Source organism: Vulpes lagopus, chromosome 10, assembly GCF_018345385.1.
Source record: "Vulpes lagopus strain Blue_001 chromosome 10, ASM1834538v1, whole genome shotgun sequence".
NCBI classification, from domain to species: domain Eukaryota; kingdom Metazoa; phylum Chordata; class Mammalia; order Carnivora; family Canidae; genus Vulpes; species Vulpes lagopus.
The window spans coordinates 55617641-55640849 of NC_054833.1; the positions used below are offsets into that span (position 1 = coordinate 55617641).

A 23209-nucleotide genomic window follows, 5' to 3' on the forward strand; every position below is an offset into this window, starting at 1 on the left:
CCTAATTTTTAAAATGGATTTTAATTACAACGCACGAAGCAACTAGACAGGTATCGCGTCATCTAAAACAATTTCACATTATTCAAGAACACTTCTCAGTAATTTGTTTCATGAATTCCGTTTTTTATTTAGCAGCTAACATCTGCGGGCTTATAATGGACAGATACTGCACTTAAGACCATGAACTCATTTAAGGCATGGAGAAAATACTTTGAGTCAGGAAAAAAAAAAGTTTGATGGTACAGTCTCTTTAAAGAACTTTATTGAGATGTTTCTCACAAATTAGAGAAAAGCTTATTTATCAGTAAGAAAATATCTTTACTTTAAAACACAAGTGGAAATATCCCAGAGAATTTGGCACTGTGACCCAGAGTTCCTGGTGTCCAGCTTTTGTCAACTGCACTCTCAAGTCATACTCCAAGCTTCCAGAAACAACACCAAGCCCAGGCACTTGGGACGTGACACTGCAGGGAGCTGGGGCTCCTCCTGTATTGGCACTCGCACACTAACACAGCTTGACAAACCCAAGTCAGTCTTCTCTTTCATAGAAACAAGGGTTAAATAGGACATAGGATACTATGGTTTAGAAACAAGATCACTCATAGCAAAGCAGAATACAACACAATTGTCACAATTAAAGAACCAATAACTTTTTATACTTCAGATGGCTTCAAAGGTTCAACAATATCCTAAAGACTTTTATACAGAAGCTAACATATAGCTGACTTTTATGAGAGAAAGGTACGAACAGTACCCTTAATTATACCCCTGCAGATAGGACACTTTCTTAGAGAAGGGGCGCATTCCTGGCACACCACCAGGTGACCACAAGGAATGAACACGATGGACACTTCTTTGTCCATGCACACTTTACACGTTCTCTCTTCTTGCAACCTCCTCAACTGCTCCTCCAGCGACAGACCTATAGGGAGAACAAACTTCAGTGAAATTCAGTTTCTATTTTAACTCCCATAAAAAAAAAAGGGTAATATTTCCTGTTGTTCTTAAATCTTAGTTTTGTTTTACCTGAAACATCTTCTGTTGGAATATACTTCATGTTCTTGTCCACTGAGGAAAGAAAAATACACAAAAAGTATTTTCTACCATATTCTACCAAATATAAGACTGCTTCACCTTCTATTCATTTTCTTTTCACCTGCTATCTGCTGAACACCACAGATGCTACCTACAGATCAGGAATTACACGGTCATACTAACTGGGCAATAAGACGACTTCCCTTTTTTAGGACTAGTTAAATGTACGGACAGACTATAGTTTGCTAACCAGATTTACCTTGTTTGTCAAACATCAACATGAAAATAATCTCAAAGATTTCTGAAATAATTTTACCAAAAACTCACCAAATAAGTTCTTATATAATGTAGAGTCGATTTCTTTTAAACAACTTTTGAAGATGTTGGCAGCAGAGTTTCCTTTAACTAAGACAGTATCAATCAGTTCTCTCGCTTGCAAAGGTATCTGTGTTTTTTGTTTAATGATATCATGTTCCTGTTTATTAATTACATTGGCCTTTAAAAGATTATCCAGGATAGGAAGCACACAAGTCAACTGTTGAAAAAGAGCCATTCTATTCCTCCGAATTAATGACAAATCATCTTCATTTAAAAGAAAGAAGAAAAAAAATCCATTAGATCTTAAAGTGCTCCAACGATACTCACATAGTCACTAACAACCAAACCTACCAACAATTTAGACACTAAATAAATAGGTGCTTGAAAAAGCACAAAATTACTTGTTTGCACTTAAATTTAGAAAACTTCTGGAAGATTCAGCTAAAGCATATCATATAGTACACACAACACACAGGGTCTCTGTTTTTGTCACTTCGAAAAGTGGAGATATTTACATTTAGAACCCTGCTATTCCACAGAAAGAAAGCAGAGAATTTTAAAGACCAGTAAAAAATAAATAAATAATAAATACATAAATACATAAATAAATACATAAATACATACCAGTAAAAACCTTCCACCTCTGTACTTTCTCCCCTATGAAATTAATAATACTGACTCCTATTTGCATCATACCACTTTAGTTATATAAGCGCTTTCGTATAAACTCCCTTATTTGATACAAAAGATCCTGTCAATTAAACAAGGCAGGTAAGACTACTTCTCATTTTCAAATATGGAGGAAAAGAAACTCAAAAGATGAGTGACCTCCCCAAAGTCAGAGAAAGAATCCGTTGCAGAACCAGTGCCCTGGATGAGTGTCCTTTTCACCCTGGGCTTCACCACTGCAAGAGGAGGGGAGGACAGTAGTGGTACTCATCCCGCCAGGCAGGCCTAGGATCCCATGCCACCCAGGCTGCTTCCTGGCCCTGTGCCCTCAGGCCTGTCACTTCCTACATCAATCTACTTAACAAAAAAATGTTTTCAGGTCTTGCACTATGCTAAAATGTTTTGTTTGCAACTTATTTAATTCTCACAGTAACCTTGTGCAATTTGTACTATGATCTCCACTTCATAGAATCGCAACCTTCATAGAACCTGTTTTCTTCTGACAGAGCCAGGATTAAAACACGAATCTGTTTCAATATCACAATCAGACTTTGCATTTTTCTACATGACCACACAATGAGGTTCTCTTAAACCATTTCTATCATTACTTACCAGGTTCAACACAAAATGTCTTCCAGCCTGAACTCCCAATCCACACTGTCTACACACCCCTCACCTCTGCTGGTTCTTTTGTGTACTAGACTCCACACCTCATCCACAGTCCCCAGAGGTAAGCACCATAGTTACCACTACAGCACAGTATCTGACTGGTGTTCATGCTCCATTTGTATTTGCTGAAGGAATGATTTCTCAAGAGACTTGTTTAGGAAGTCTAAAGCTTAACAGGACCTGCATGAACACCACAATCACCTCCCTGATTGGCTCCCCACTGTCTCTGGGCTGGGCAGGGGCTTCTCAAGCCCTAGGACTTCACCACCAGTTCCATTTTTGTATAAGGACCACTTAGCAAGGATCAGGGAGTCAAACACCATGGTGAGGATAAGATTTCAAGGAAATTTTTTAAAACACTGAAAGAAGACCTCCAATCAACTTTAAAGTCTTCCTTTCTTCTCATATATAACAATTTAAATTTGTTACATAGGAGAAGAAAAGCAATATACTTCAAGAAGTTAGGCTAAAATCCGGACTGGCATAAATCACAGATCTTGTTGGAAAATAAACATATTCTAGAAAGCTACAGTCCAGTCTGAGCACTGCCCACAGTGCAGAAGGGGATGTGTGTCGGAGGCTCCTGGCACTGCTGCCAGGAGTTAGTGGACAGACACTGGTGCTCCTGCAATGGGCCACCCAGGCCCATGACCCTCACGGAAATAGGGCGGGTAATTAACATTCCCAAGTACCTGATGCCATTTCTTCAGTTTGCCTTTCCTTCTCTTCCTCCCGGGTCTCATCTTCAGCATTAAGAAGTGCTAACACGATCTCATTAACTGTTCTGTAGTTCTCCCCAGTGCTCAGGATCTTACTCTGCACGGTCTGCCTCACCAGGATCCTACTGAAGCCCATCTCCAAGGCGGCCTTCACCACCGGGGTGTTCATCATGACTGTGTCTTCTGAATGGTTTTCTCCAGGTCCAAAATGGACAACTATTTGAAAAGACATGTACCAATGTTAAATCCCACAAATGTAAAACTACAGAGAAAAATGATGACTATGGCACAATCTTTCTTCTCCTGCTGCTCATATCCTGGTATGGCACATAAGCTTTATGCACCAATTACCTATAATTCCAACAAAAGTATGAATGCAAGAGGATCAAATAAGAATGTAAGAATATGTTATCCTTTTTTAAAATTCCACTTCCCACACTACACCCTGGAACCTACTTAATGAGCGACTCAAAGCACAGGGCTTAGGAATCCATGTTTTTTTAAAATTTCTGAAATGATTCCAACATATGGTCATTTTCAGGAACCAATATGCTACACAACTGTAGGAATGCTACAAGAAAGCAGGGAAACCAACAAAGACTTCATTAAAGGTGGCGTCAGAGTCTGGACTTGCCAGGATACATGAGATCTAGAGAGGTGGACAGATGAATCCGAGAGTAACATAGATGGAAGGAGAGTTAAGACTAGTTCATGCAAAATATGTCTAATGACATAAAAATATGACTGAAGAAGTCATTTGATTTCAGACCATGATATAAAGAAAATCAAGCTGTGAAAAGTGATTAAAATAACCCAGGAGGGAAGAAAACAACTGACATGGTGGAGCAAGGAAGCACTTGCTAGAAACAGGGTCAGCGCTGACCAATTTGACACTTTGGTGGAAATGACAAGAAAACATCATTCTACATGATGCATGACAGCCACCTGCTGGCAAAGTGTTCTAATAATCATGTTTCTCCAAAGCCGCCTGCAGGTGGTCACACACACACACACACACACACACACACACACACACACACACAGAAAGCCAGTCTGAAGCCACAACATCAGAACAAGCATGTGAATGAATAAAGAGGAGTTATGGGAGTATCTCAAAGAAATCCTGACACATTCAAGAACTAGAGACACAATGGTGAAAGGCAGTCAGAGATGAGGATAATCCCCAGATCGCATAGTAAAGCCTCGCCAGCTTATCTTTTACTCTACATGTACTAGAATGTTTTCTATACATCTTAAGTGAAGGATGTTAAGACCTGATTTGTTTTCTCAGATGATGATTCTGGCAGCTCTGTGATAAACTTTAATGAGCTAAGATGGAATGAGGAGACCCGCCAGGAAAGCACGACAGACAGTGATGGCAGTTTGCACTGGACTGATAGTGCCAGATGGACATGGAGAGAGGCACACAGATTCAGGCATGTTAGGAAGGCAGGGATGAAAGGACAGCCAACAGATGGAACACACAAAGAGGAGCTCGGGTGACACCCAACTTGAGTCAACTTTCTGACCTCAGTAGGTGGGTACCACAAACTGAAATGGGCAGACCAGACAAGAAACACGTCTGAGGGAGCAAAGACAGGAGAAGAGGTCTGCTTTGTTCATATTAACTCTGAAACACCCGTTATAGTCAAGTAAAGATTTAAACACAAAGTTGGACATGCCAGCCTGGAGCTTAGGAAATGAAGAAATAAATCTGGGCTAAGTGTTGAGAAGTACTCCATCATTTATGGTTTGAAAAAAGGAGCCACCAAAGGAGATTATTCATGATTAACCAGAGAAATAGAGAATAACCAAGAATATTGTGTCCGGGAAGCCAAGCAAAGAAGGGGTCTTAAAATGGATGCAGGAGAATAATGTTGGCAAGACTACCAAATAAGACGTCTCCCGCTGCATTCTAACGCAACAGCAATTTGGAATCCACCTACAAACAACAGTGCTTTTGTGAAAGCTTTGAGATATAGGTAGAAGATTATGAAACCCCAATGGAACCCAATACCAAGGAGAACTGCTTCAACAAGACAGGCCTGCACTCAAAGGGCTGACTCACCAACCCTGGGCCTGGCCACAGACCCATGAACAGCCCCATATCCTCAGGACTTGGCCACAAACCCTTTCGGCTTGATCCTGTCACCAGCACCCTACACAAAAGAATGAGGGGGACCCACGCCTACCTGTGCTCTGGCACACAGACATACCTGTGAGCTGGATCCAGCCACAGTCCAGGAACCACTCGAGGTAAATCCCCCAAATTCAGTCAGAATGTAGAATCTTGAAAGGACCAACCTATCTCCACCGCAATCTGCAAACAGTCCCGCTAGCACAGGGATCCAGGAAGTAACACTCCCCAGGGCACACCTGGAGCTCCTCAAAGGGCCCTCTTAGCCCTGGGTCCCTCAGCCGCAACACAACCAGCAAAGAGACCCAGGGAGGGACACTCATGTCCACACCTACAGCTCCAGCCTCTCCAAACTCAATCAGGAAGCAGTCCTGCCCATCAAGGAACCTAGCAGAGGACACGTCCACCTGTGCCTCCACAGCCAGCTATGCAGACCTCAATCTGGGCTGGAGAACCTCCAACGGCCCTCAGTTCCAGATGCTCTTAGCCACGATCCACGGCCCGTCCTGCTAACCAAGGGACCCATCAGACTCATCTTTTCCCTCAAACTTAACTAAATAGCTATCACATCAGCCTAAATACCCCAGAAATCAACCTGAAGACTGACAGAACAAACTCCACCACTAAAGGGAGAGAAGCAACTACACTGAAGAAGGTAGGAAGTGTGAAGATGTGGGTTGGGGGAGAAACGGGCTGTGGGGAGGAGGACAGGGAGCCCTGGTTGCAAAGAAGGGGGAGAGAGAGGAGCACGGGAACCCACAAGGAGAATGCTTCCCCAAAGTCACTGTCTGGGAAAATGAGAGCGGCTGAATTTCTGGAGTTCTTGCAACCAGCTGGGATTAACACCAGGAGTTTTAAAGGTCAGCAGGCTTGGATGGGGTATAGCCTGGGGGGCACTGCCCTACCACTGGAGAGGAGGCAGGCAGCATACAAACAGTGATCTGAAAAACGCCTGGAGCAGATGGGGGAAATTATTGCTCTTCTTGGAGAGGCAGTTCTCACACGATGCCTCTCCAGGTACAAAGGAGCCGGCTGGCCCCATTTCCCTCTCCCCGCCCCTCAGCATCATCAAGGAGCCACCTGTGGAAACAGCGCAGCACCCACACTGGCTGCCTAACCTGCTCTCACCAGGTCCCACACCCCTGCACTCTGCCGGTAAGACCTTTCTCAGTCAGGCTTGCCCCAGTCCCAGAGCAGCAGGCCCTTTACCCCGATGACAAACAGAAACCCTTGCCCACACCACACCTCTCGACAGGGGAGTTCTGCAGGCTCTCAGTTCCAGTGGAGTTAGGGTTAGGTCTCATTTTACAAGCAGAGCAGGGCACACCTCGTTACAAGTCGCCACATTCAGGCCAGGGACCAAACACTGCCCACAGCGGGCAAGCAGAGCCCTGCAAATGACCAGCCTGAAGGATTAAGCAGCCAGAACACAGCAGCAGAGTGCATGGAGCACATACCCGAGACACTCCCTGAATGCCAGGCCCTGGGCACCGCAGGACCTCTTCTTCATTAGACCATTACTCTTGGGAATGGGCAATAGAACAGGCTTTTCTAACACAGAGAAGGCAGAGACAGACAAAAATGCCAAGACAGAGGAATTTCTCTCAAATCAAAGAACAAGTAAGGCCACAGCCAGAGATCTAAGCAAACATGCCTGATGGAGAATTTAAAGCAATGATTATAACGATCTTCACTGGACTTGAGAAAGGAATGGAAGACTTCAGGGAGGCCCTTATTGCAGAGATAAAGTAATACAACAGCATGAGTCAGACATGAAGAATGCAATAACTGATAATGGAAACAGGCTCAATGCAATGCACAACAGGCTGGAAGAAGCAGAGGAATGAATTAGTGATCTAGAAAACAAAGCAATAGAAAATAATGACACTAAATAAAGGAGAATAATCATGGAACACGAGAATATGCTTAGGAAACTCAAGTGACTCCATCAAACATCACAGCATTAGTATGATAGGAGTCCCAGAAAAAGAGGAAAGGGAGCAGAAGGTTTATCTAAGGAAATAACAGCTGGAAATTTCCCTAATCTGGGGAAGGAAACAGGCATCCAGATTCAGGAGGCAGAGAACTCCCAACAAAATCAACAGAAGCAGGCCAACACCAAGACATATTGTAATTAAATTTGCAAACTATAGTGACAAAGAAAAAAACCTCCAAAGCAGTAGGACAAAAGAAGTCCCTAACCTAGAAGGGAAGATCCACACGGCAAGTCACAGATCTCCCCACAGACACCTGGCAGGCCAGAAGGGAGTGGTACGAGATATTCAACATGCATATGGGCAAAATCTGCAGCCAAGCATACTCCACCCAGCAAAGGTATCATTCAGGGTAGGAGAGTTTCCCAGACAAACAAAAGGAAAGAAGTTCATGACCACTACACAGGCCCTACAAGAAATACTATAGAGCACTCTGTGAGTGGAAAGGAGAGACCAAGTAACAAAGACAAGAAAGGATCAGAGAAAATCTCCAGGAATAAAGACAAAACAAGTAATAAAATGGCAATAAACACACATCCATCAATAATTACTCTGAATATAAATGGACACTCCCAGTCAAAAGATATAGGGTGTCAAAATGGATTTTAAAAAAAAAATCAAGATCCATCTATATGCAGCCTACCAAGGACATCTTTTAGACATAAAGACACCCACAGATTGATAGTAAGGGGATGGAGAACCAACTATCACACAAATGGATATCAAAAGAAAGCCAGAGTTGCCATACTTACATCAGACAAACCAGATTTTAAACCAAAGACTGTAACAAGAGATAAAGTCACTACATCATTATTAATGGTTCTATCCAACAAGATCTCACAATTGTAAATATTTATGCCCCCAACTTGGGAGCACCAGAATACATAAAACAAGTCATAGCAAACAAAAAAACTCACTGATAACAATACAGTAAGAGGAAGAGTTTTTTGTTTTTTAAGAGTAACAGTTTTAATCCCCACTCACAGCAATGGGCAGGTCATCTAAGCAGAAAATCAATGAGGAAACAAAGGCTTTGAATGACACACGAGACCAGATGGACTTACACACATTGCAAGCATTTTTTTTTTTAAGATTTTATTTATTTATTCATGAGAGACACAGAGAGAGAAGAGGCAGAGACACAGGCAGAGGGAGAAGCAGGCTCCTTGCAGGGAGCCGGATGTGGGACTTGATCCCAGGACTCCAGGATCACGCCCTAGGCCGAAGGCAGGCGCTAAAACCACTGAGCCACCCAGGTGTCCCAAGACAGCATTTCATCTTAAAGCAGAATACACTTTCCTCTCAAGTGCACATGCGACATTCTCCAGAATAGATCATATACTGGGTCACAAACCAGCCCTCAACAAGTATAAAAAGACTGAGATCATACCCTGCGATATTATCAGACCACAACACGAAGAAACTTGAAGTCAACCATAAGAAAAAATTTTGAAAGACTACAAGTACAGGGACATTAAATAACATGCTACTAAGGAAAGAACGGGTCAATCAGGAAATCAAAGAAGAAATAAAAGACTACACAGAAACAAATGAAAATGAATACACAGTGGTCTAAAACCTTTGGTATGCAGGAAAGGCAGTCCTAAGAGGGCAGTATATAGCAATACAGGCCTTCCTCATGAAACAAGAAAAATCTCAAATACACAACCTAACCTTATACCTACAGGAGCTGCAGAAAGAACAGCAAGAAGTCTAAAGAGAACATACTTTGCAAATGACTTATCTGATAAAGAGTTAATTTCTAAAACTCAACTCTCAAAAAACCAATAACCCAATTAAGCAATGGGCAGAAGACATGAATAACATTTTCCCAAAGAAGACATCCAGATGGCCAAAAAACACATGAAAACATGTTCAATATCACTCACCATGAGGGAGATGCAAATCAAAACAATGAGATATCACCTCAGACCTGTAAGAATGGCTAAAATCAACCACCTGATAAATAAGTGTCAGTGAGGATGTGAAGAAAGGGTGAATGCTCTTACACTGCTGGTGGAAATGTAAACTAGTACAGCTATTGTGGAAAAGAGTATGGAGATTCCTCAAAACATTAAAAGTAGGACTTCCCAGGGTACCTAGTCAGTTGAGCATCTGACTCTTAGTTTCAGCTCAGGTCACCATGCAGGAGTCACGATGCAGAGATCGTGAGATCTCCTGCACTCAGCAGGAGTATGCTTGAGATTCTCTGCCTCTCCCTCTCTCTTCTGTAATTCCTCCCACTTGTGAGCACGCTCTCCCACTCTCTAAAACAAATTTAAAAATCTTTAAAAAAAGAAAAAAAATAGAATTTCCCTATGATCTAGCAATCCCACTTCTGTGTATTTATCACATGGAAACGAAATCACTTTCTGAAAAATTTACCTGCACTCCCACATTCATTGCAGCATTCACAACAGCCAAGACATGAGTACAACCTCTAAGTGTTCATCAGCACGTCTGAATAAAGAAAATGTGGTAATATATGCAGTAGAGTATTATTTACCCATAAAAAAGAAGGAAACCTTGCCATCTGCAATAATATGGATGGACTTTATCAGATGAGTAAGTTCTGAGAATCTAATATAAAGTGTACTGCCCACAGTTGACAATACTGTGTTACATACTTGGAAGCTACTAAAAGAATAAATCTTAAATACTCTTACCACACAAAAAAAACTATGTGAGGGGACTGATGCATTAATGTTACCGTGGTAATCATTTAGCAATGTGTGTGTATCAGCCATGCCGCTTTTTACCTTAAACTTAGATAGTGTCATATGTAAATCCTATCCCGACAAAGCTGGGGGAGAAAGGGATGAAGCACTCGACTCTTTCAAATGCTGGTAACAGGTCAAGTGGTAGATTTACAAAGACGGTGGTTCTTGGTGACCCTGACAAGAGTAGTCTGCAGTAGAGTAAGTTCAAGAAGAATGGAAAAGAGCAGAGTAAGCACAGATAAATCTTTCTACACATTTTGTTGTGAAGGGTAGTAAAGCGAGACTACAGCTAGAAAATGATGTCAGCTAGATGTCATCTTAGGAAAAGTCTTAGAACTGGTTATGATACATTAAGTTTATATATATCTTGAAGATAGAAAAATTGATGCTATGAGATAGAAGGGGAAGATCACTGGCAAAGCAAAGTTCTTAACAGTGGCAGTAGGTTTGAGATTTGGATGACAAAGGACAAGAAGAGTTGGCCTCAGTTCCTTCATAGAAAGAACATGAAGGAGAGTGTTAAAGATACATCTCAGACTGGTGGCTTGGCTGGGAAGAAATGGTAGTAGTTCTCTTTTGACCATGTTTATTTCCTTGGTGACATAAGATTATGAGCTGTGGGTAAATTAGGGAATAGAGTGTAGAAACTTACAGAGAGACAATATTAAAGTAATTTTATTAGGGAGCTGCAAAGGGTAGCAGGGTGGTAAGAAAGCTATAGTTATAAATTTAAAGCAAGAGCAGTCAGCCCTGCTATCTTTCCCAGTTCCAATATACAGGAGGTGGTTAAGTACTGATTCCAAATCCTCAACAACCCTCTTGAGTCCTGGTATGTGCTAAGAAATAGTACATGGTTATCTTCATTATTTTGGACACCCTAACATATGTAAATTACATACATGAACTTAATGCCAGATATGACCAATACTAAGCTCTTATCAGATTTATTTCCTGTCCTTACAACTAAAATACTACACACTTGGGACGCCTGGGTGGCTCACTGGTTGAGCATCTGCCTTTGACTCAGGGCATGATCCTGGGGTCCCGGGATCAAGTCCCACATCAGGCTCCTTGCATAGAGCATGCTTTTCCCTCTGCCTGTGTCTCTGCCTCTCTGTCTCTCTCATGAATAAATAAGAAAATAAATAAATAAATAAATAAATAAATAAATAAATAAATAAATGCCACACACCTAATAAATAACTAGTATCTAGACCAATTCTTAAATCATATATCAACTGGCCCTTTCCAAACATACTAGCTTATAGCAAACTTTTCTTCCTTGGAGGGCTTATTATTAACACTTCTCATGTGGTATTCTTTGAGCTAATCTGTGATGGTTATTTCTCTTCTGCATATGTCCTGTGTCCCCAGTTGGAAGCAACTTTAAGAACAAAGATTAGTATACTTGCTAGAATACTCTAAAAATGTCATGAATCTTATCAGATACATAATATTTATTAGTTAACTTCTCAGCACTTTTTTCTATGTTCTCAGGACTCAAAACATAGCTCTATTTATATACTTCTGTGTTTAACATTCTTATAAAAATTCCCATTCTATATCTGGAATATTTCCATACATACTTGGTGGATCAGCATTTTCATCTCCAGGAGTATCTGATGTTGACAAAAGCTATGGAACAGGAGAAAAATTAAGAGGCAAAATCAAAAATCTCAAACAACCTTAAACAGAACAACAATAAGATAAGTTTACCTTAAGTAATGCACACACACTTCGGAAAACTAGGTAATTTATATACTTATTTTGCTCTGTTTTACTTTAATCATCATAAAAATCCCCTTAAAATTTACCTACTTCCAAATTATAGTTCAAGCATTTCTTAGTTTCAGGAAAGGAGGAAAAAATATTAATGGTTTCTCATTCCACTTAAAAGATATTTCAGCTAGATCACTTTCAGGTTCCCAATTCTTAACAAGTTGCCTTTTTTTTTTTTTCCTGCAAAAGATGGAGGAGGCACTACAGATCCTCCTCCAATTCCACCACAAATTTGTACAGTGGGAGATTGATTTTTCAGAAACTTAAAAGCAAATCTTTTTTTTTTTTTTAAGATTTATTTACTTTAGAAAGAGAGCTAACAAGCATGAGCAGGAGGAGGGGAAGAGGGAGACAGAGAATCCTAAACAGACTTCCTGCTGAGTGCAGGAACACTGGCTCAATCCCACAACTCTGAGATCATAACCTGAGCTAAAACCAAGAGTCAGATGCTCAACTAAGCCACCCAGGCACCCCCCAAAAATTTTTTAAAAGCCCTGAACAAGTAAAGTAGTAACAAAAATAAAAATTAAGGTGTCATTAATTGGGTATAATGCAATTAACCATAATCAATAACAAATGTAAATATTACTCTTAATAATATTCTTTGTCATTATTATTCAAGAGAATTCAGCATTGCCAAATATAAAAACTTACCTGCTCAAGAAGGTGAGGGTATCGAGCTTGAATCTCATCCACAAATTCCTGCCCTTTCATGCGTATCAAGAACTCACACCTATAAAAGACAAAAGTTGGGATCACTGGGTGGCTCAGCGGTTTAGCGCCTGCCTTTGGCTCAGGGAGTGATCCTGGAGTCCCAGGATCGAGTCCCATGTCAGGCTCCCTGTGTGGAGCGGGCTTCTCCCTCTGCCTGTCTCTGCCTCTCTCTGTCTCTCATGAATAAATAAAAATCTTAAAAATAATTTTTAAAAAACTTGTTTAAAAAAAAAAAGACAAAAGCTACTTTTAAAAAGTGTTCTATACCAAAAAATATGACCTAATCTTCTAGAAAAGTGGCTTTCAAACTCTCTGATTGCACCCCACAATATAAACATTTTACATCACAGCCTATCAAGCAGGAAAAAAGACTCCTTGTGAAACACTACTCTATTGTGACACATTGTGTTATTTTCTGTTTATCACATAAACGCTTAACAATAAAAGGGTTTAGCCCTCAAAGGGGCACAAGCTAAGACTTGAAAAATGCTGTCCTGGGCAATTAACTTTTGGGGTTTCACATAGTTTCAGAAGCTGTAATTAATATTCCTAAAACATGATCTTTCACAACAATTGCTAATCTTTCTCAGGGGTCCCCTCTTCCATTATCTGTGAAGCACAAACCTTCTCTCTGAAACATATCTATATGCAATATGATGGTGTTTCCCAAAAACTGGTTCACAAACTCCTAGAGCTGCTCAAAAGCCTTCCAAGCAGCTCACCTACAGCTACTTCCATTTTACCCCATCAGTGTCTCTCAGTAAACAGTCCAGCACCCACCCAGAAAAACAATGAGCCTCCACCTATGTTACACTGCATGCAAAAATTCACTAGGAATAAATCAGAGGCCGAGATGTTAAATCTAACACGATGCAACTTCTAGAAGACAGTAGAAAATCTTTTTGTCCTTGGGCCAGTTAAGATTTCCTAGCTAAGAGACCAAAAGCATAATCCATACAAGATAAAACTGATAAAATGACATCCTCAAAAGCTACTGCTAAAACCATGAAAAGACAAGCCACACATGGAAAGTTGGCAAAACATACCTAATAAAAACTTTTACCCAAAATGCATTAAGAACTCTCAAAACTTAGTAATTAAAAAAAAAACTTTAAAATGGGCAGAAGATATGCAGAAGGCAAATTAGCTCACCATCATTAATCATTAAGGAAATGCTAATTAAAACCTCAGAGAAATATCATGATACACCCACCAGGATGGTGATACCAATTACAGTAACTACTGTGGAACACCTGGAGGTCTCACACACCTCTGGGGGGAATCCAAATCAGCGCAGCCACTTAAACAACACAGCAGCCCTGAGGAAAACTTGCCATACAACCCACAAATCCCAAGCCTAGAGATTCACCCAAGCAAAATGAAAACACATGCCCATGGATGTTTATTAATATTGACAGATGCTTTGCTGCTTATTACTCCAAACTGGAAACAACCCAAATGTCCTTCAACAGGTTACTGAGTAGAATTAGCAGAGATCATTTAAGCACACTCAAGACTTAAGTCTGTCACGGAGATAAGACCGATAGTTCTCACAATGTTCTCTATTATCCTATAGTTTTATTTTTCTACCAGGACTGATTAATTTACATACATAATGATTAAAGCAGCAAGTATAATGAACCCCGGCTCACAGATCTGCCCCCTTTTCTAACAAGGTCACTAAGGACAGAGATTTTGGGATGCCTGGGTGGCTCAGTGATTGAGCATCTGCCTTTGGCTCAGGGCATGATCCTGGATTCTCAGGATTGAGTCCCATATCAGGCTCCTCGCATGGAGCCTGCTTCTCCTTCTGTGTCTCTGCCTCTCTTTCTGTGTCTCTCATGTATAAATTAAAATCTTTAAAGAAAAAAAAGAGATTTTGTTTTCATCACTGCTACAGCTGCAGTAGCGGAACTATCATCCACCAGGGACTCAAATATGTGACAAATGAACTGTTACAAAATAGTGATAACCGTGATCCATTTTTGTTTTCCATTTACTGAGATTTAAAGTTATCCATAATTGAAATTTGCTGTTTTCTGAAGTGTTTACACAAAGCACCCTAAGCCTTTCCCCTTAACTATCTAAAACAAAACACAAATTACATAAATAAACCAAGATTTTGTTTTGTTTCATAAAGGGCAAAATGAAGTAAATCAAACACCAGAATTGGAAAGCTATTTTTGTCTTTTTAATAATTATTAAGTTTCAAATTATACGTATACAATCCCATAAAGCCAAGCATAATGGTCATTTAAAATTCTGATAATAAAACACTTTTCCTAAATAATTTAAACACAACTTCACTTTTGAGAATTAGAACGTCAGATTTTACCATGTTATGTTATGAATATTAAAGATAAAATTTTAAAACACAATTTTTTTTTTAAGATTTTATTTATTTATTCATGAGAGACAGAGAGAAAGAGAGAGAGAGAGAGAGAGAGGCAGAGACACAGGTAGAGGGAGAAGCAGGATCCATGCAGGGAGCCTGATGTGGGTGGGATTCAATCCCAGGACCCCAGGACCACGCCCTGAGCCAAAGGCAGATACTCAACCGCTGAGCCACCCAGGCGCTCAGCCACCCAGGCGTTCCAAAACACAACTTTTAACAATGTACTGACTCATAATAAAATAGTTCTTACTTCAAGTTCCTTTATCTTAAATCATAAAAAAAAAAAAAAAAAGACAAAAGGATGTTTTAATTTCCTGAAGGTGTTCAAGAGATTCCTCATTCTTATGAAAGGCACTCAGGTCAGGACAGTGTCCTGCTCAACCGCACTCCTATGAGGCACCTGGTGAAATGCAGAAGAACCATGGCTGTGGGGGTGATGGGGAGCCATGTGAGGAGTACAAGCTATGCTTGGGATGACAGGAAAGTCTGGTGGTGATGACTGAGGAACAATGTGAATGCAGAGAAGTACATACAGAAGGAGAAATTTAAAAATGGTTAAAACGGTAAATTTTGTTAGGTATTTTTTACCACAATTTTAAAAATTACCTAGTCTAACCCCCTCACTATACAAAGGAGGACAGAGTTTCAAATGGGTCACATGACATGTCCAAGTTCACAAAGCTTCTCAAAAATGAATTTCTAATTCTACTTCCACAAACAATACTGCCTCTCAATTCTTTGTGGAGTACAGCAGAAAACAGGACCTACTGCTAGAGACACAGTGACTAAGAAAAGATGAGTGACAATCACAAGATAAATACAGAAAAAATAACTTATAATTATAATCAGACTTAATCAGCTTTCATTATATGCATTTTTGTATTTGCCTTTTCCTAGATCATTTTATGTTGCTTTTTCTCCTCTTCCCTTTTTTCCAATGTACTTTCTTTTTTTTTTTTTTTTTTTTTTCATGTGAGACAGAGAGAGACAGAGAGAGAGACAGAGACACAGGCAGAGGGAGAAGCAGGCTCAATTGCAGGGAGCCTGACCTGGGACCCAATCCCGGTCTGCAAGATCACACCCTGGGCTGAAGGGGGCACTAAACCGCCGAGCTACCCGGGCTGCCCTCCAATGTATGTTCTTTCATGTTATTTTACACACCTTTGTAATCCTTACAATTTCTTTAAGGCAAAAGGGGAACCCTACAGATAAAACATATGGCCATAATTGTAAATAAATATCAATAAATTAATTAGCCACCTGGGTGGCTCAGTCAGTTAAGTATCTGACTGTGATCAGGTCATGATCTCGGGGTCCTGAGATCCAGCTCCACATCAAGTCTGCTTGTCCCCGCCCCATCTAGTGCGCTCTCTCTCAAATAAATAAATCTTAAAAATAAATAAATTAAATTATATCCTGAATACATGGCTTACAAAAGAAAAGAGAATACTAAAACATTTTTATCAAAATAAAAATTCAGTGTATTTTTTTCAGTTTTTATCTTAAAGAATAACCTCTACACCCAATGTGGGGTTCAAACTCACAACCCCGAGAGCAAGAGTCACAATCTCCTCCAACTGAGCCATCCAGATGCCCCAGATTTGGTGTTTTAAAAGACCAAGTCCCCACAGGCATAAAAGCATCTTTGCTACACAGAGATGTAAACATGAACCCTGCAAGCACACCTACTTTTGGAAGGCAGTTTTGTGTGGAAATACCTTTCAAAACAATTACCTGGGAAACCACTTGGCGTGCTCCACCCATGGGTCGTCTCCAGACTCCCAACACCGCAGTCCACCGTCACAGCAAAAGCATTTGACATCATCATTGCGACCTAAAGAAAACAAGACTGAACTGAAATACATGTTCCGACATGTTCAACAAAGTGAACCTGATAAATCATACACTACACCTTAGTTTCTTACCCACGTAATAGAATCCAGCACTTGCGAGCTGCTCAGGCCGCACGGGGACACTAGATGGCCAGTACACGAAAGTTCTCAACCGGGCCGCATGGGTCTGCATGCTCAAATTTGAAATGCTAAATCTCAGGGTCTCCAGAGAATTTTCCAAAAACGGGCAGTTGGGGAAATGTCTCCGGTGTTCGGACATCGCGTCATCCTTTGGTTCCCAGTTACTCAGGGTCCCACCGCAGGCAAAGCAGGCCACCTTATCTCCAGGTCCTATATAATAAAAGCCTGCCCTTGCCAAGTCTGACGGGGACAGAAAGGTTAGCGGCCACATGTGGTAAGTAAGGAATCTGGCTTCCTCGGTGCTCATGGCGTAACTGTAGGGGTTAGTGCTCAGTGGGGAGAAGTCTTCACCTGCTCTGGAACTCACAGGGTTTGCTGCGAGGTTGGAATGAGAACCACTAAATGAGCCATGTTCCAAAGTGGGAGATATCGAATGTGTAAAACTGTTTCTCATTGCAGAAATGTTCTTAGAGGTGGAATCCCGGCTGGTGAGAGAAACCAGACTGTGAATAAAACTACAGCTTGGATAGAGCTGTTTATGCTTTTCAACAGGATTGTCTCCAGGCTTCCAGTTGTCCAGCATCAGGCCACAGCAGAAGCATTTGACCTTGTCATTCACACCCGTGTAATAGAAGCCTGCGCGGGCCAGGCTCCTCTCTGAGACGGGAACACCCGCCGGGAATGTGGAATATGTAGACATTCTATAGAGTTCACATGAAAAGTCATATTTTATTTTTTGTTTGTTGCCAATTGTCTGGTTTCGTAAGATGGTGCTATCCTCCATTGTCCTCTTAATCCTCTGATATGAACCTGGGACAAGTCTTTGGGAAGTAGTTTTGTGCATGAGTGATTTTTTTTTTGATGGCTAAAAACCTTCACATGAAACTTCTCTCTTCACAAAAAATTAGTTTTTATCATATAAAAGAATCAAATGACAGGTTCCTACTTCTGTAAAACTCACTACACCTTCTTTATGGGATTTATGCCTGAGTTTACACTGAGGTGAGATAATACCTGGAATCCAGGATATTAAATTACCAGGATACTACTTAGTACTATTTCAGATTAACTCTTATGTAACAAGTGCTAACTGCTCATTATTTGGTGTAATATTAACATAAAGACCTGAAAAGATATTGGCACACTTATGGAAATATGTTAAAACTGCCTGATTCTTCAGAAGGTTGATGTTCCCAAAATTCTAAATAAGGTACCTAAATTATACCGTTAATATGTTTTTAGTTACAAGTTCCAAAACCTGTTTATTAAGCCAATCACAATTATGCTTCAAGTGGGAAAAAGTGTACGCAGGTCTCTTCCAAGCACCTCATATATTTTTAAAACCCTTGGCTTTATTCCAGCAAACAAGAATTAAACTCTTCATATGGTCACAATATCTAAAGGCTAATTTCACATAGGTTATCACCACAGTATTTATGTGAGGGTATCAACACTCACCAGCTTTCTAGACCTAACCTTGCCTGTTTTAGCATGTATGATGTCATATGAATTTTGCTTAAAGCTAACTGCTAACTCTTCCACCTTTGTCTGTACTTGTTTCCATTTCCTGCAGCATCACGATTTGTTTCTTCCTCACTCTGCATATCAACTACACTGGGTCAACTGAAGGTATTTTCTCCATCAACTACTTAACCATAAAATTTCCACAACAGAAACTTTAACACTGCATTTAAAAATCAAACAACCTATCTTTCACTTAAAAATCATGTCTCTATAACATCATTCATTTTGTAAAGATTAATCAACTTATCAAGACACAGCTTACTCTTTCTAGTGTTATCTAGTGTTATCACACACGTATAATAATATATCATAAACCTGTCTCTACACAATGTACCAGTAATTAATCCTACTAGCCTTCCTTATGAAAACCCTTGATGCTTTATAATTCATACACAAAATTACACTCCATAAAATTCAAGCTATATCCCTTTATAAAGCTTCTGGTTCTCCATAACGGGGTTGATTTCTGCCGAGGAAAGAAATCAGAGGGAAAAAGTGGATTCTTCAAAGTGGACCCTCTGTTAATCTGAAAAGAGAAAAACAAAAGCTGTTTTAGAAAACTGTATTTTCACAGTAAAGAGAACTTACACTTCCAAGTGTTCACTACAGTCTAAAAATGCTCTACAGTTTAGGTAACACACCTCAAGTCCAGAAACTTGTCACCGGGATCGTCTAACTGGAAGTAAAACAAATGCAGAAACGGCCCTTGGCACCATAGTTTTTCAAGAGCGAACCACCTCCAAGGCACAGGGATTTGTCAGCGCTTTGTTCCTGGTCCCCCTGCCCCGGGACAATGTCAACAGCCTAACGGGAGTCCCTGGCGCGGTGGGGGTGTGGTGCGGGGAGAGCACCCGGAGTGGGGAGGAGCGGGGGGGGGGAGGGTGAGGGGGTGAGTGATATCGAGGGAGCACCTGGAGCCGGTGGGGGGCCGGTGCGGGAGGAGTGACGTGGGGGAGCACTCGGAGTGGGGGGCGCGGTGCGGGGGAGTGATCCGGTGGGAGCCCCGGAGCGGTGCGGGGGCAGGACCTGGAGCGGGGCGGGAGCAGCGGCTGGGGGAGCCCCTCGAGCAGCGCGGGGAGGAGCAGCCGCACCCCGCAGACCGCGGCCGGCAGGAAGCAGGCGCAGGGACCGGGAGGGAAGTGCATCGCCCGCGGCCGCAGGAGAGCCCCGGGCCGCGCGGAGGCCCCGCTCCCACCGGCCCGCCGCGCAGAGCGAAAGCGGAAAAAAAGGCAGCCCCGGGCCCCTGCTCCCCGGCGCGGACGCCGCCACAGCTCGGCCCGCACTGCCGCCGTCGCCGGGGGTCCGAGGGCGAGGAATTCCCGCGGACGCGGAGCTGGGAGCGCCCGCCGCCACCCCCGCGCCCGGCCGAAGGACCGCGGGCTGCCCGGCCTCCCTCCCTCAGACACGCCCGCGCCCCGACAGGGCCTGACCCGGCCCGCGGACGGCCGCACTCACCGCGGCCCGGCGCAGCAGGCGCGGAAGCCTGTCGGCGCCCCGGCGTCCTCCCGCAAGCCCGGCCGGCGGCGCCCCCCGTCAACGAGGCTCCCCAGCCCCCGCCCAGGCGGGGCCCGCGCTGACGCACGCTAACGTCACTGCCGCGACGGGGCGCCGGGGGCCGCGTCAGAGCGCAGCGCGACGGCCTCCTCCTGCGGGCGGGGCCGTCCAGTGGCGGGCGCTGTGGCGGGCCCTGCGGCTGCCTTTCTCCCTCCGCGCCTGTCGCCCTCCGGAGGCGCGGGGCACGCGCCGGACTGCGGAGTCCTGCCGTCCGGAAGCCGGCGGAAACGCCCCGCCGCGCGGAGTCCCTCCGGGGTGGCGCTGGCGTCTGCGCCTGCGCCATGGCGCCTGCACGCGAAGGTCGCGCGGCCTGCGCGCCCTCTGGCCCTGGGGGCAGGGCCGGGAGAGCAGCCGGACGCTTGTCAGAGATCGACTACGGACTGGCCTGCGTAGTCGCCTGCGAATCCTGTGTACTGTACGGTCGTGCAGTGTGCCACTCATCATAAGCTGTCAGTGTCCGTCCTAGGGCAGGGACAGTGCGAGGGGAGGGTCCTGGCCCCGAGGCTGCGGGCTGGGGCCTGGAGGAGCGATGCTGCCTCCCCGGGGGAGCTCCCGGGGCAATTGTGTCGGAGCCACTCGGTGAGGCGGCCTGGGGAATTTCAGGACCTGGACCCCTGGGGCTCTGCCCGCCGGCCGGCCGGCCTCCGAACGAGGGCCTCGCCCCGGCTGACAGCTGCGGGGAGGCCGGGAGGCCCGGAGGCCGGGTCTGCCCAGTGACTCAGACCTTCCCAACAGGACGCACGCTCGGGTGGTTGTCCCGCTCGGAGCTCCGGTCTGCTTCTCGGAAAGCTGCAGAACCTCCCTACATAGGTGGGAAAACACACAGCAAGAACTGTTCATTCTAAAGTCAAGACTATTTCTCCTTTTCAGTTCTTGTCCTGACGAGAAAAGTAAGATAATGAGTATACTTCCCTTTAGGGAAAATTTCACGTTTTAAAAACGCAAAAGCCTTAAATACCTTTCCCCAAAAAAAGCATGTAATAACATTCAAGTCTGATAAATAACTACTTTTTAACTTTTAATCTTGTATAACCTTGTAGTTTAGTGTTAAATGTATGCAGTTACCCATTTATTCAATTTGTCTTCGTATTTCCAGTTTAGAGTTGCTGGTCATTTTTAAAAAGAAGGATGTATATTTCTGCTGAGGTTGCATTCTAATACTTTTCACATCTATGTAGAAAAAATACAGGATCCAAGACCATTTTGAGGAAGAATTAGATTGAAGGGACTGGTCTACCAGATAGCAACTTATATAATGAAGCCATAGCTATTAAAACTACTGTATTAGCATACAGATGAACAAAGCAACAAGATAAAGAGCCCAGAAAAAGAGACATATATTTATGTATTATGTATATGTATTTGATGCAACATTGGTATTACATATTAGAAAACGATTAACTGGTCAATAAGTAGTGCTAAACAAATAGTTATTTCAAAGGAAAGTAAAATTACACTGTGACCTATTAAAAAACTATTTTAAAAAATTCTGTGGATAAAAACAATGAAAGTGAATAGCTATTGTTATGAATCTGGGGATTAAACATATTTTGTGTCATTATTGGTGCTGCAGGGAACAAAGATAATTTCTCCTCTACCCTTCTAGGTTCTTGGCTGAGACGTCTCTGCAGCAAAAAAGATTAAACACAGAAAAACAAACACTTCAATAACATTAAACAAACATGTAATAACATGTATGCCTCCCGTACACCATGGGAGAGAGCAGAATCCTGAGTGACCCTGTGAAATGGCTCAAGCCATCACCTCAAATTCCATCTTCAGCTAAAGACCTAAGGTGTTGGGGGTGGGGAATCTATTACGGGAAGTCACCAGAAAAGCACAGTGAAAAGGGTAAAGCTGCTATGCAGATTTAAGTCTTTGCCTTCTCCATTGATAAGAATTTCTAGAGATTTGGTCATCCTACCCCCTTCCTGGTACAGCCAAGAAGAGACCCTTACAAATGGGGATTTCATTTATATACAGGAACATCACTTACAAAAAGGTAACTTCTCCTGGGTTTTCAGAGTTTATCCTGTGTCTGCTATTTCCTAAAAATAACCAACTCAACTTTATTCTTATGTCAAAGAGACACATTTTAGGGTGGGCAAAATTCCACTCTTCAGTGCTCAGGGTTATATTCATAATGGCCCTAGTAGAGGAGTCTTTGTTTGCCAGGCTGGTTTTGTACATTTCTTACTTCATACCTGTAATGAGCATTTATTCAAAGTGCCATCATTCATTTAGTGGAAAATGGTGTTTAAAGACCGTAAATCGAATGTTTATGGTGCTGATTCTTCCTGAGTTGTAACGTTTTGATAACCTGTTTCATGAAGAGAGCTGGGTAATATGGCCTTGTTTTGTTTTGTTTTCAATTTGTTTTTATAAGAAAATGCATTATGAATCTCACCTTGAATTCCACTTCAGAAATTCAAGGTTTTATTTAACCTCATTGATCATACATCCTCCTCTTCCTTCACACTGAAAAATCTCCATTCTACTCCCTTCCTGCTGCATGGGTAATGATTTAAACTTTTTTTATTCATTTGTTTCATTTTTAAATTGCAGTTAATCATACTTATCCATATCTCCCCTTTTCTTAAATAGTAGCATACTTTTTTCTTTCTTTTTTCACCTTATAATTAATTCTGAAAAATCACTCAATAGTGATATATATAGAGACAGTCCTCATTTTTCCCAGTACTCCATTGTGTAGGGGTACCACAATATATTCACCTAGTATCATCCTATATTCAAACACTCCCTACTGATGAACATCTGGGTGGTTTCCAATCTTTTGCTATTACACATAGCACTATGATGAATAATCATAGACCTACATCTTATTCTAAGATACATTCCTAGCAGTTGGACTATTGGTCAAATGTTAAATTCATACGTAAGTTTGCTAGCTATGGCCAAATATCCCTCTGCTTGTATAGGAGCATAGCGTTTTGCAATCCAGTCTACATGGGTTCCTTTTTTCTGTACAGCTTCACCAGTGGTGTATGT

The 23209-nt window shown here is 42.3% G+C and overlaps 1 protein-coding gene across 1 annotated transcript; it reads right to left on the reverse strand.

The window, feature by feature from the left end:
- Positions 1 to 102: 102 nt before the first annotated feature.
- Positions 103 to 20250, reverse strand: BIRC2 (baculoviral IAP repeat containing 2). Its single transcript, XM_041771446.1, has 9 exons — positions 20102 to 20250; positions 17075 to 19172; positions 16884 to 16983; positions 12695 to 12773; positions 11848 to 11896; positions 3384 to 3626; positions 1363 to 1617; positions 1027 to 1068; positions 103 to 922 (listed from the first exon to the last, which is right to left on the reverse strand). The coding sequence occupies exons 2-9, from the start codon at positions 17964 to 17966 to the stop codon at positions 729 to 731; spliced, it is 1854 nt and encodes a 617-aa protein (XP_041627380.1). The 5' UTR covers positions 17967 to 19172; positions 20102 to 20250; the 3' UTR covers positions 103 to 728.
- Positions 20251 to 23209: the final 2959 nt, after the last annotated feature.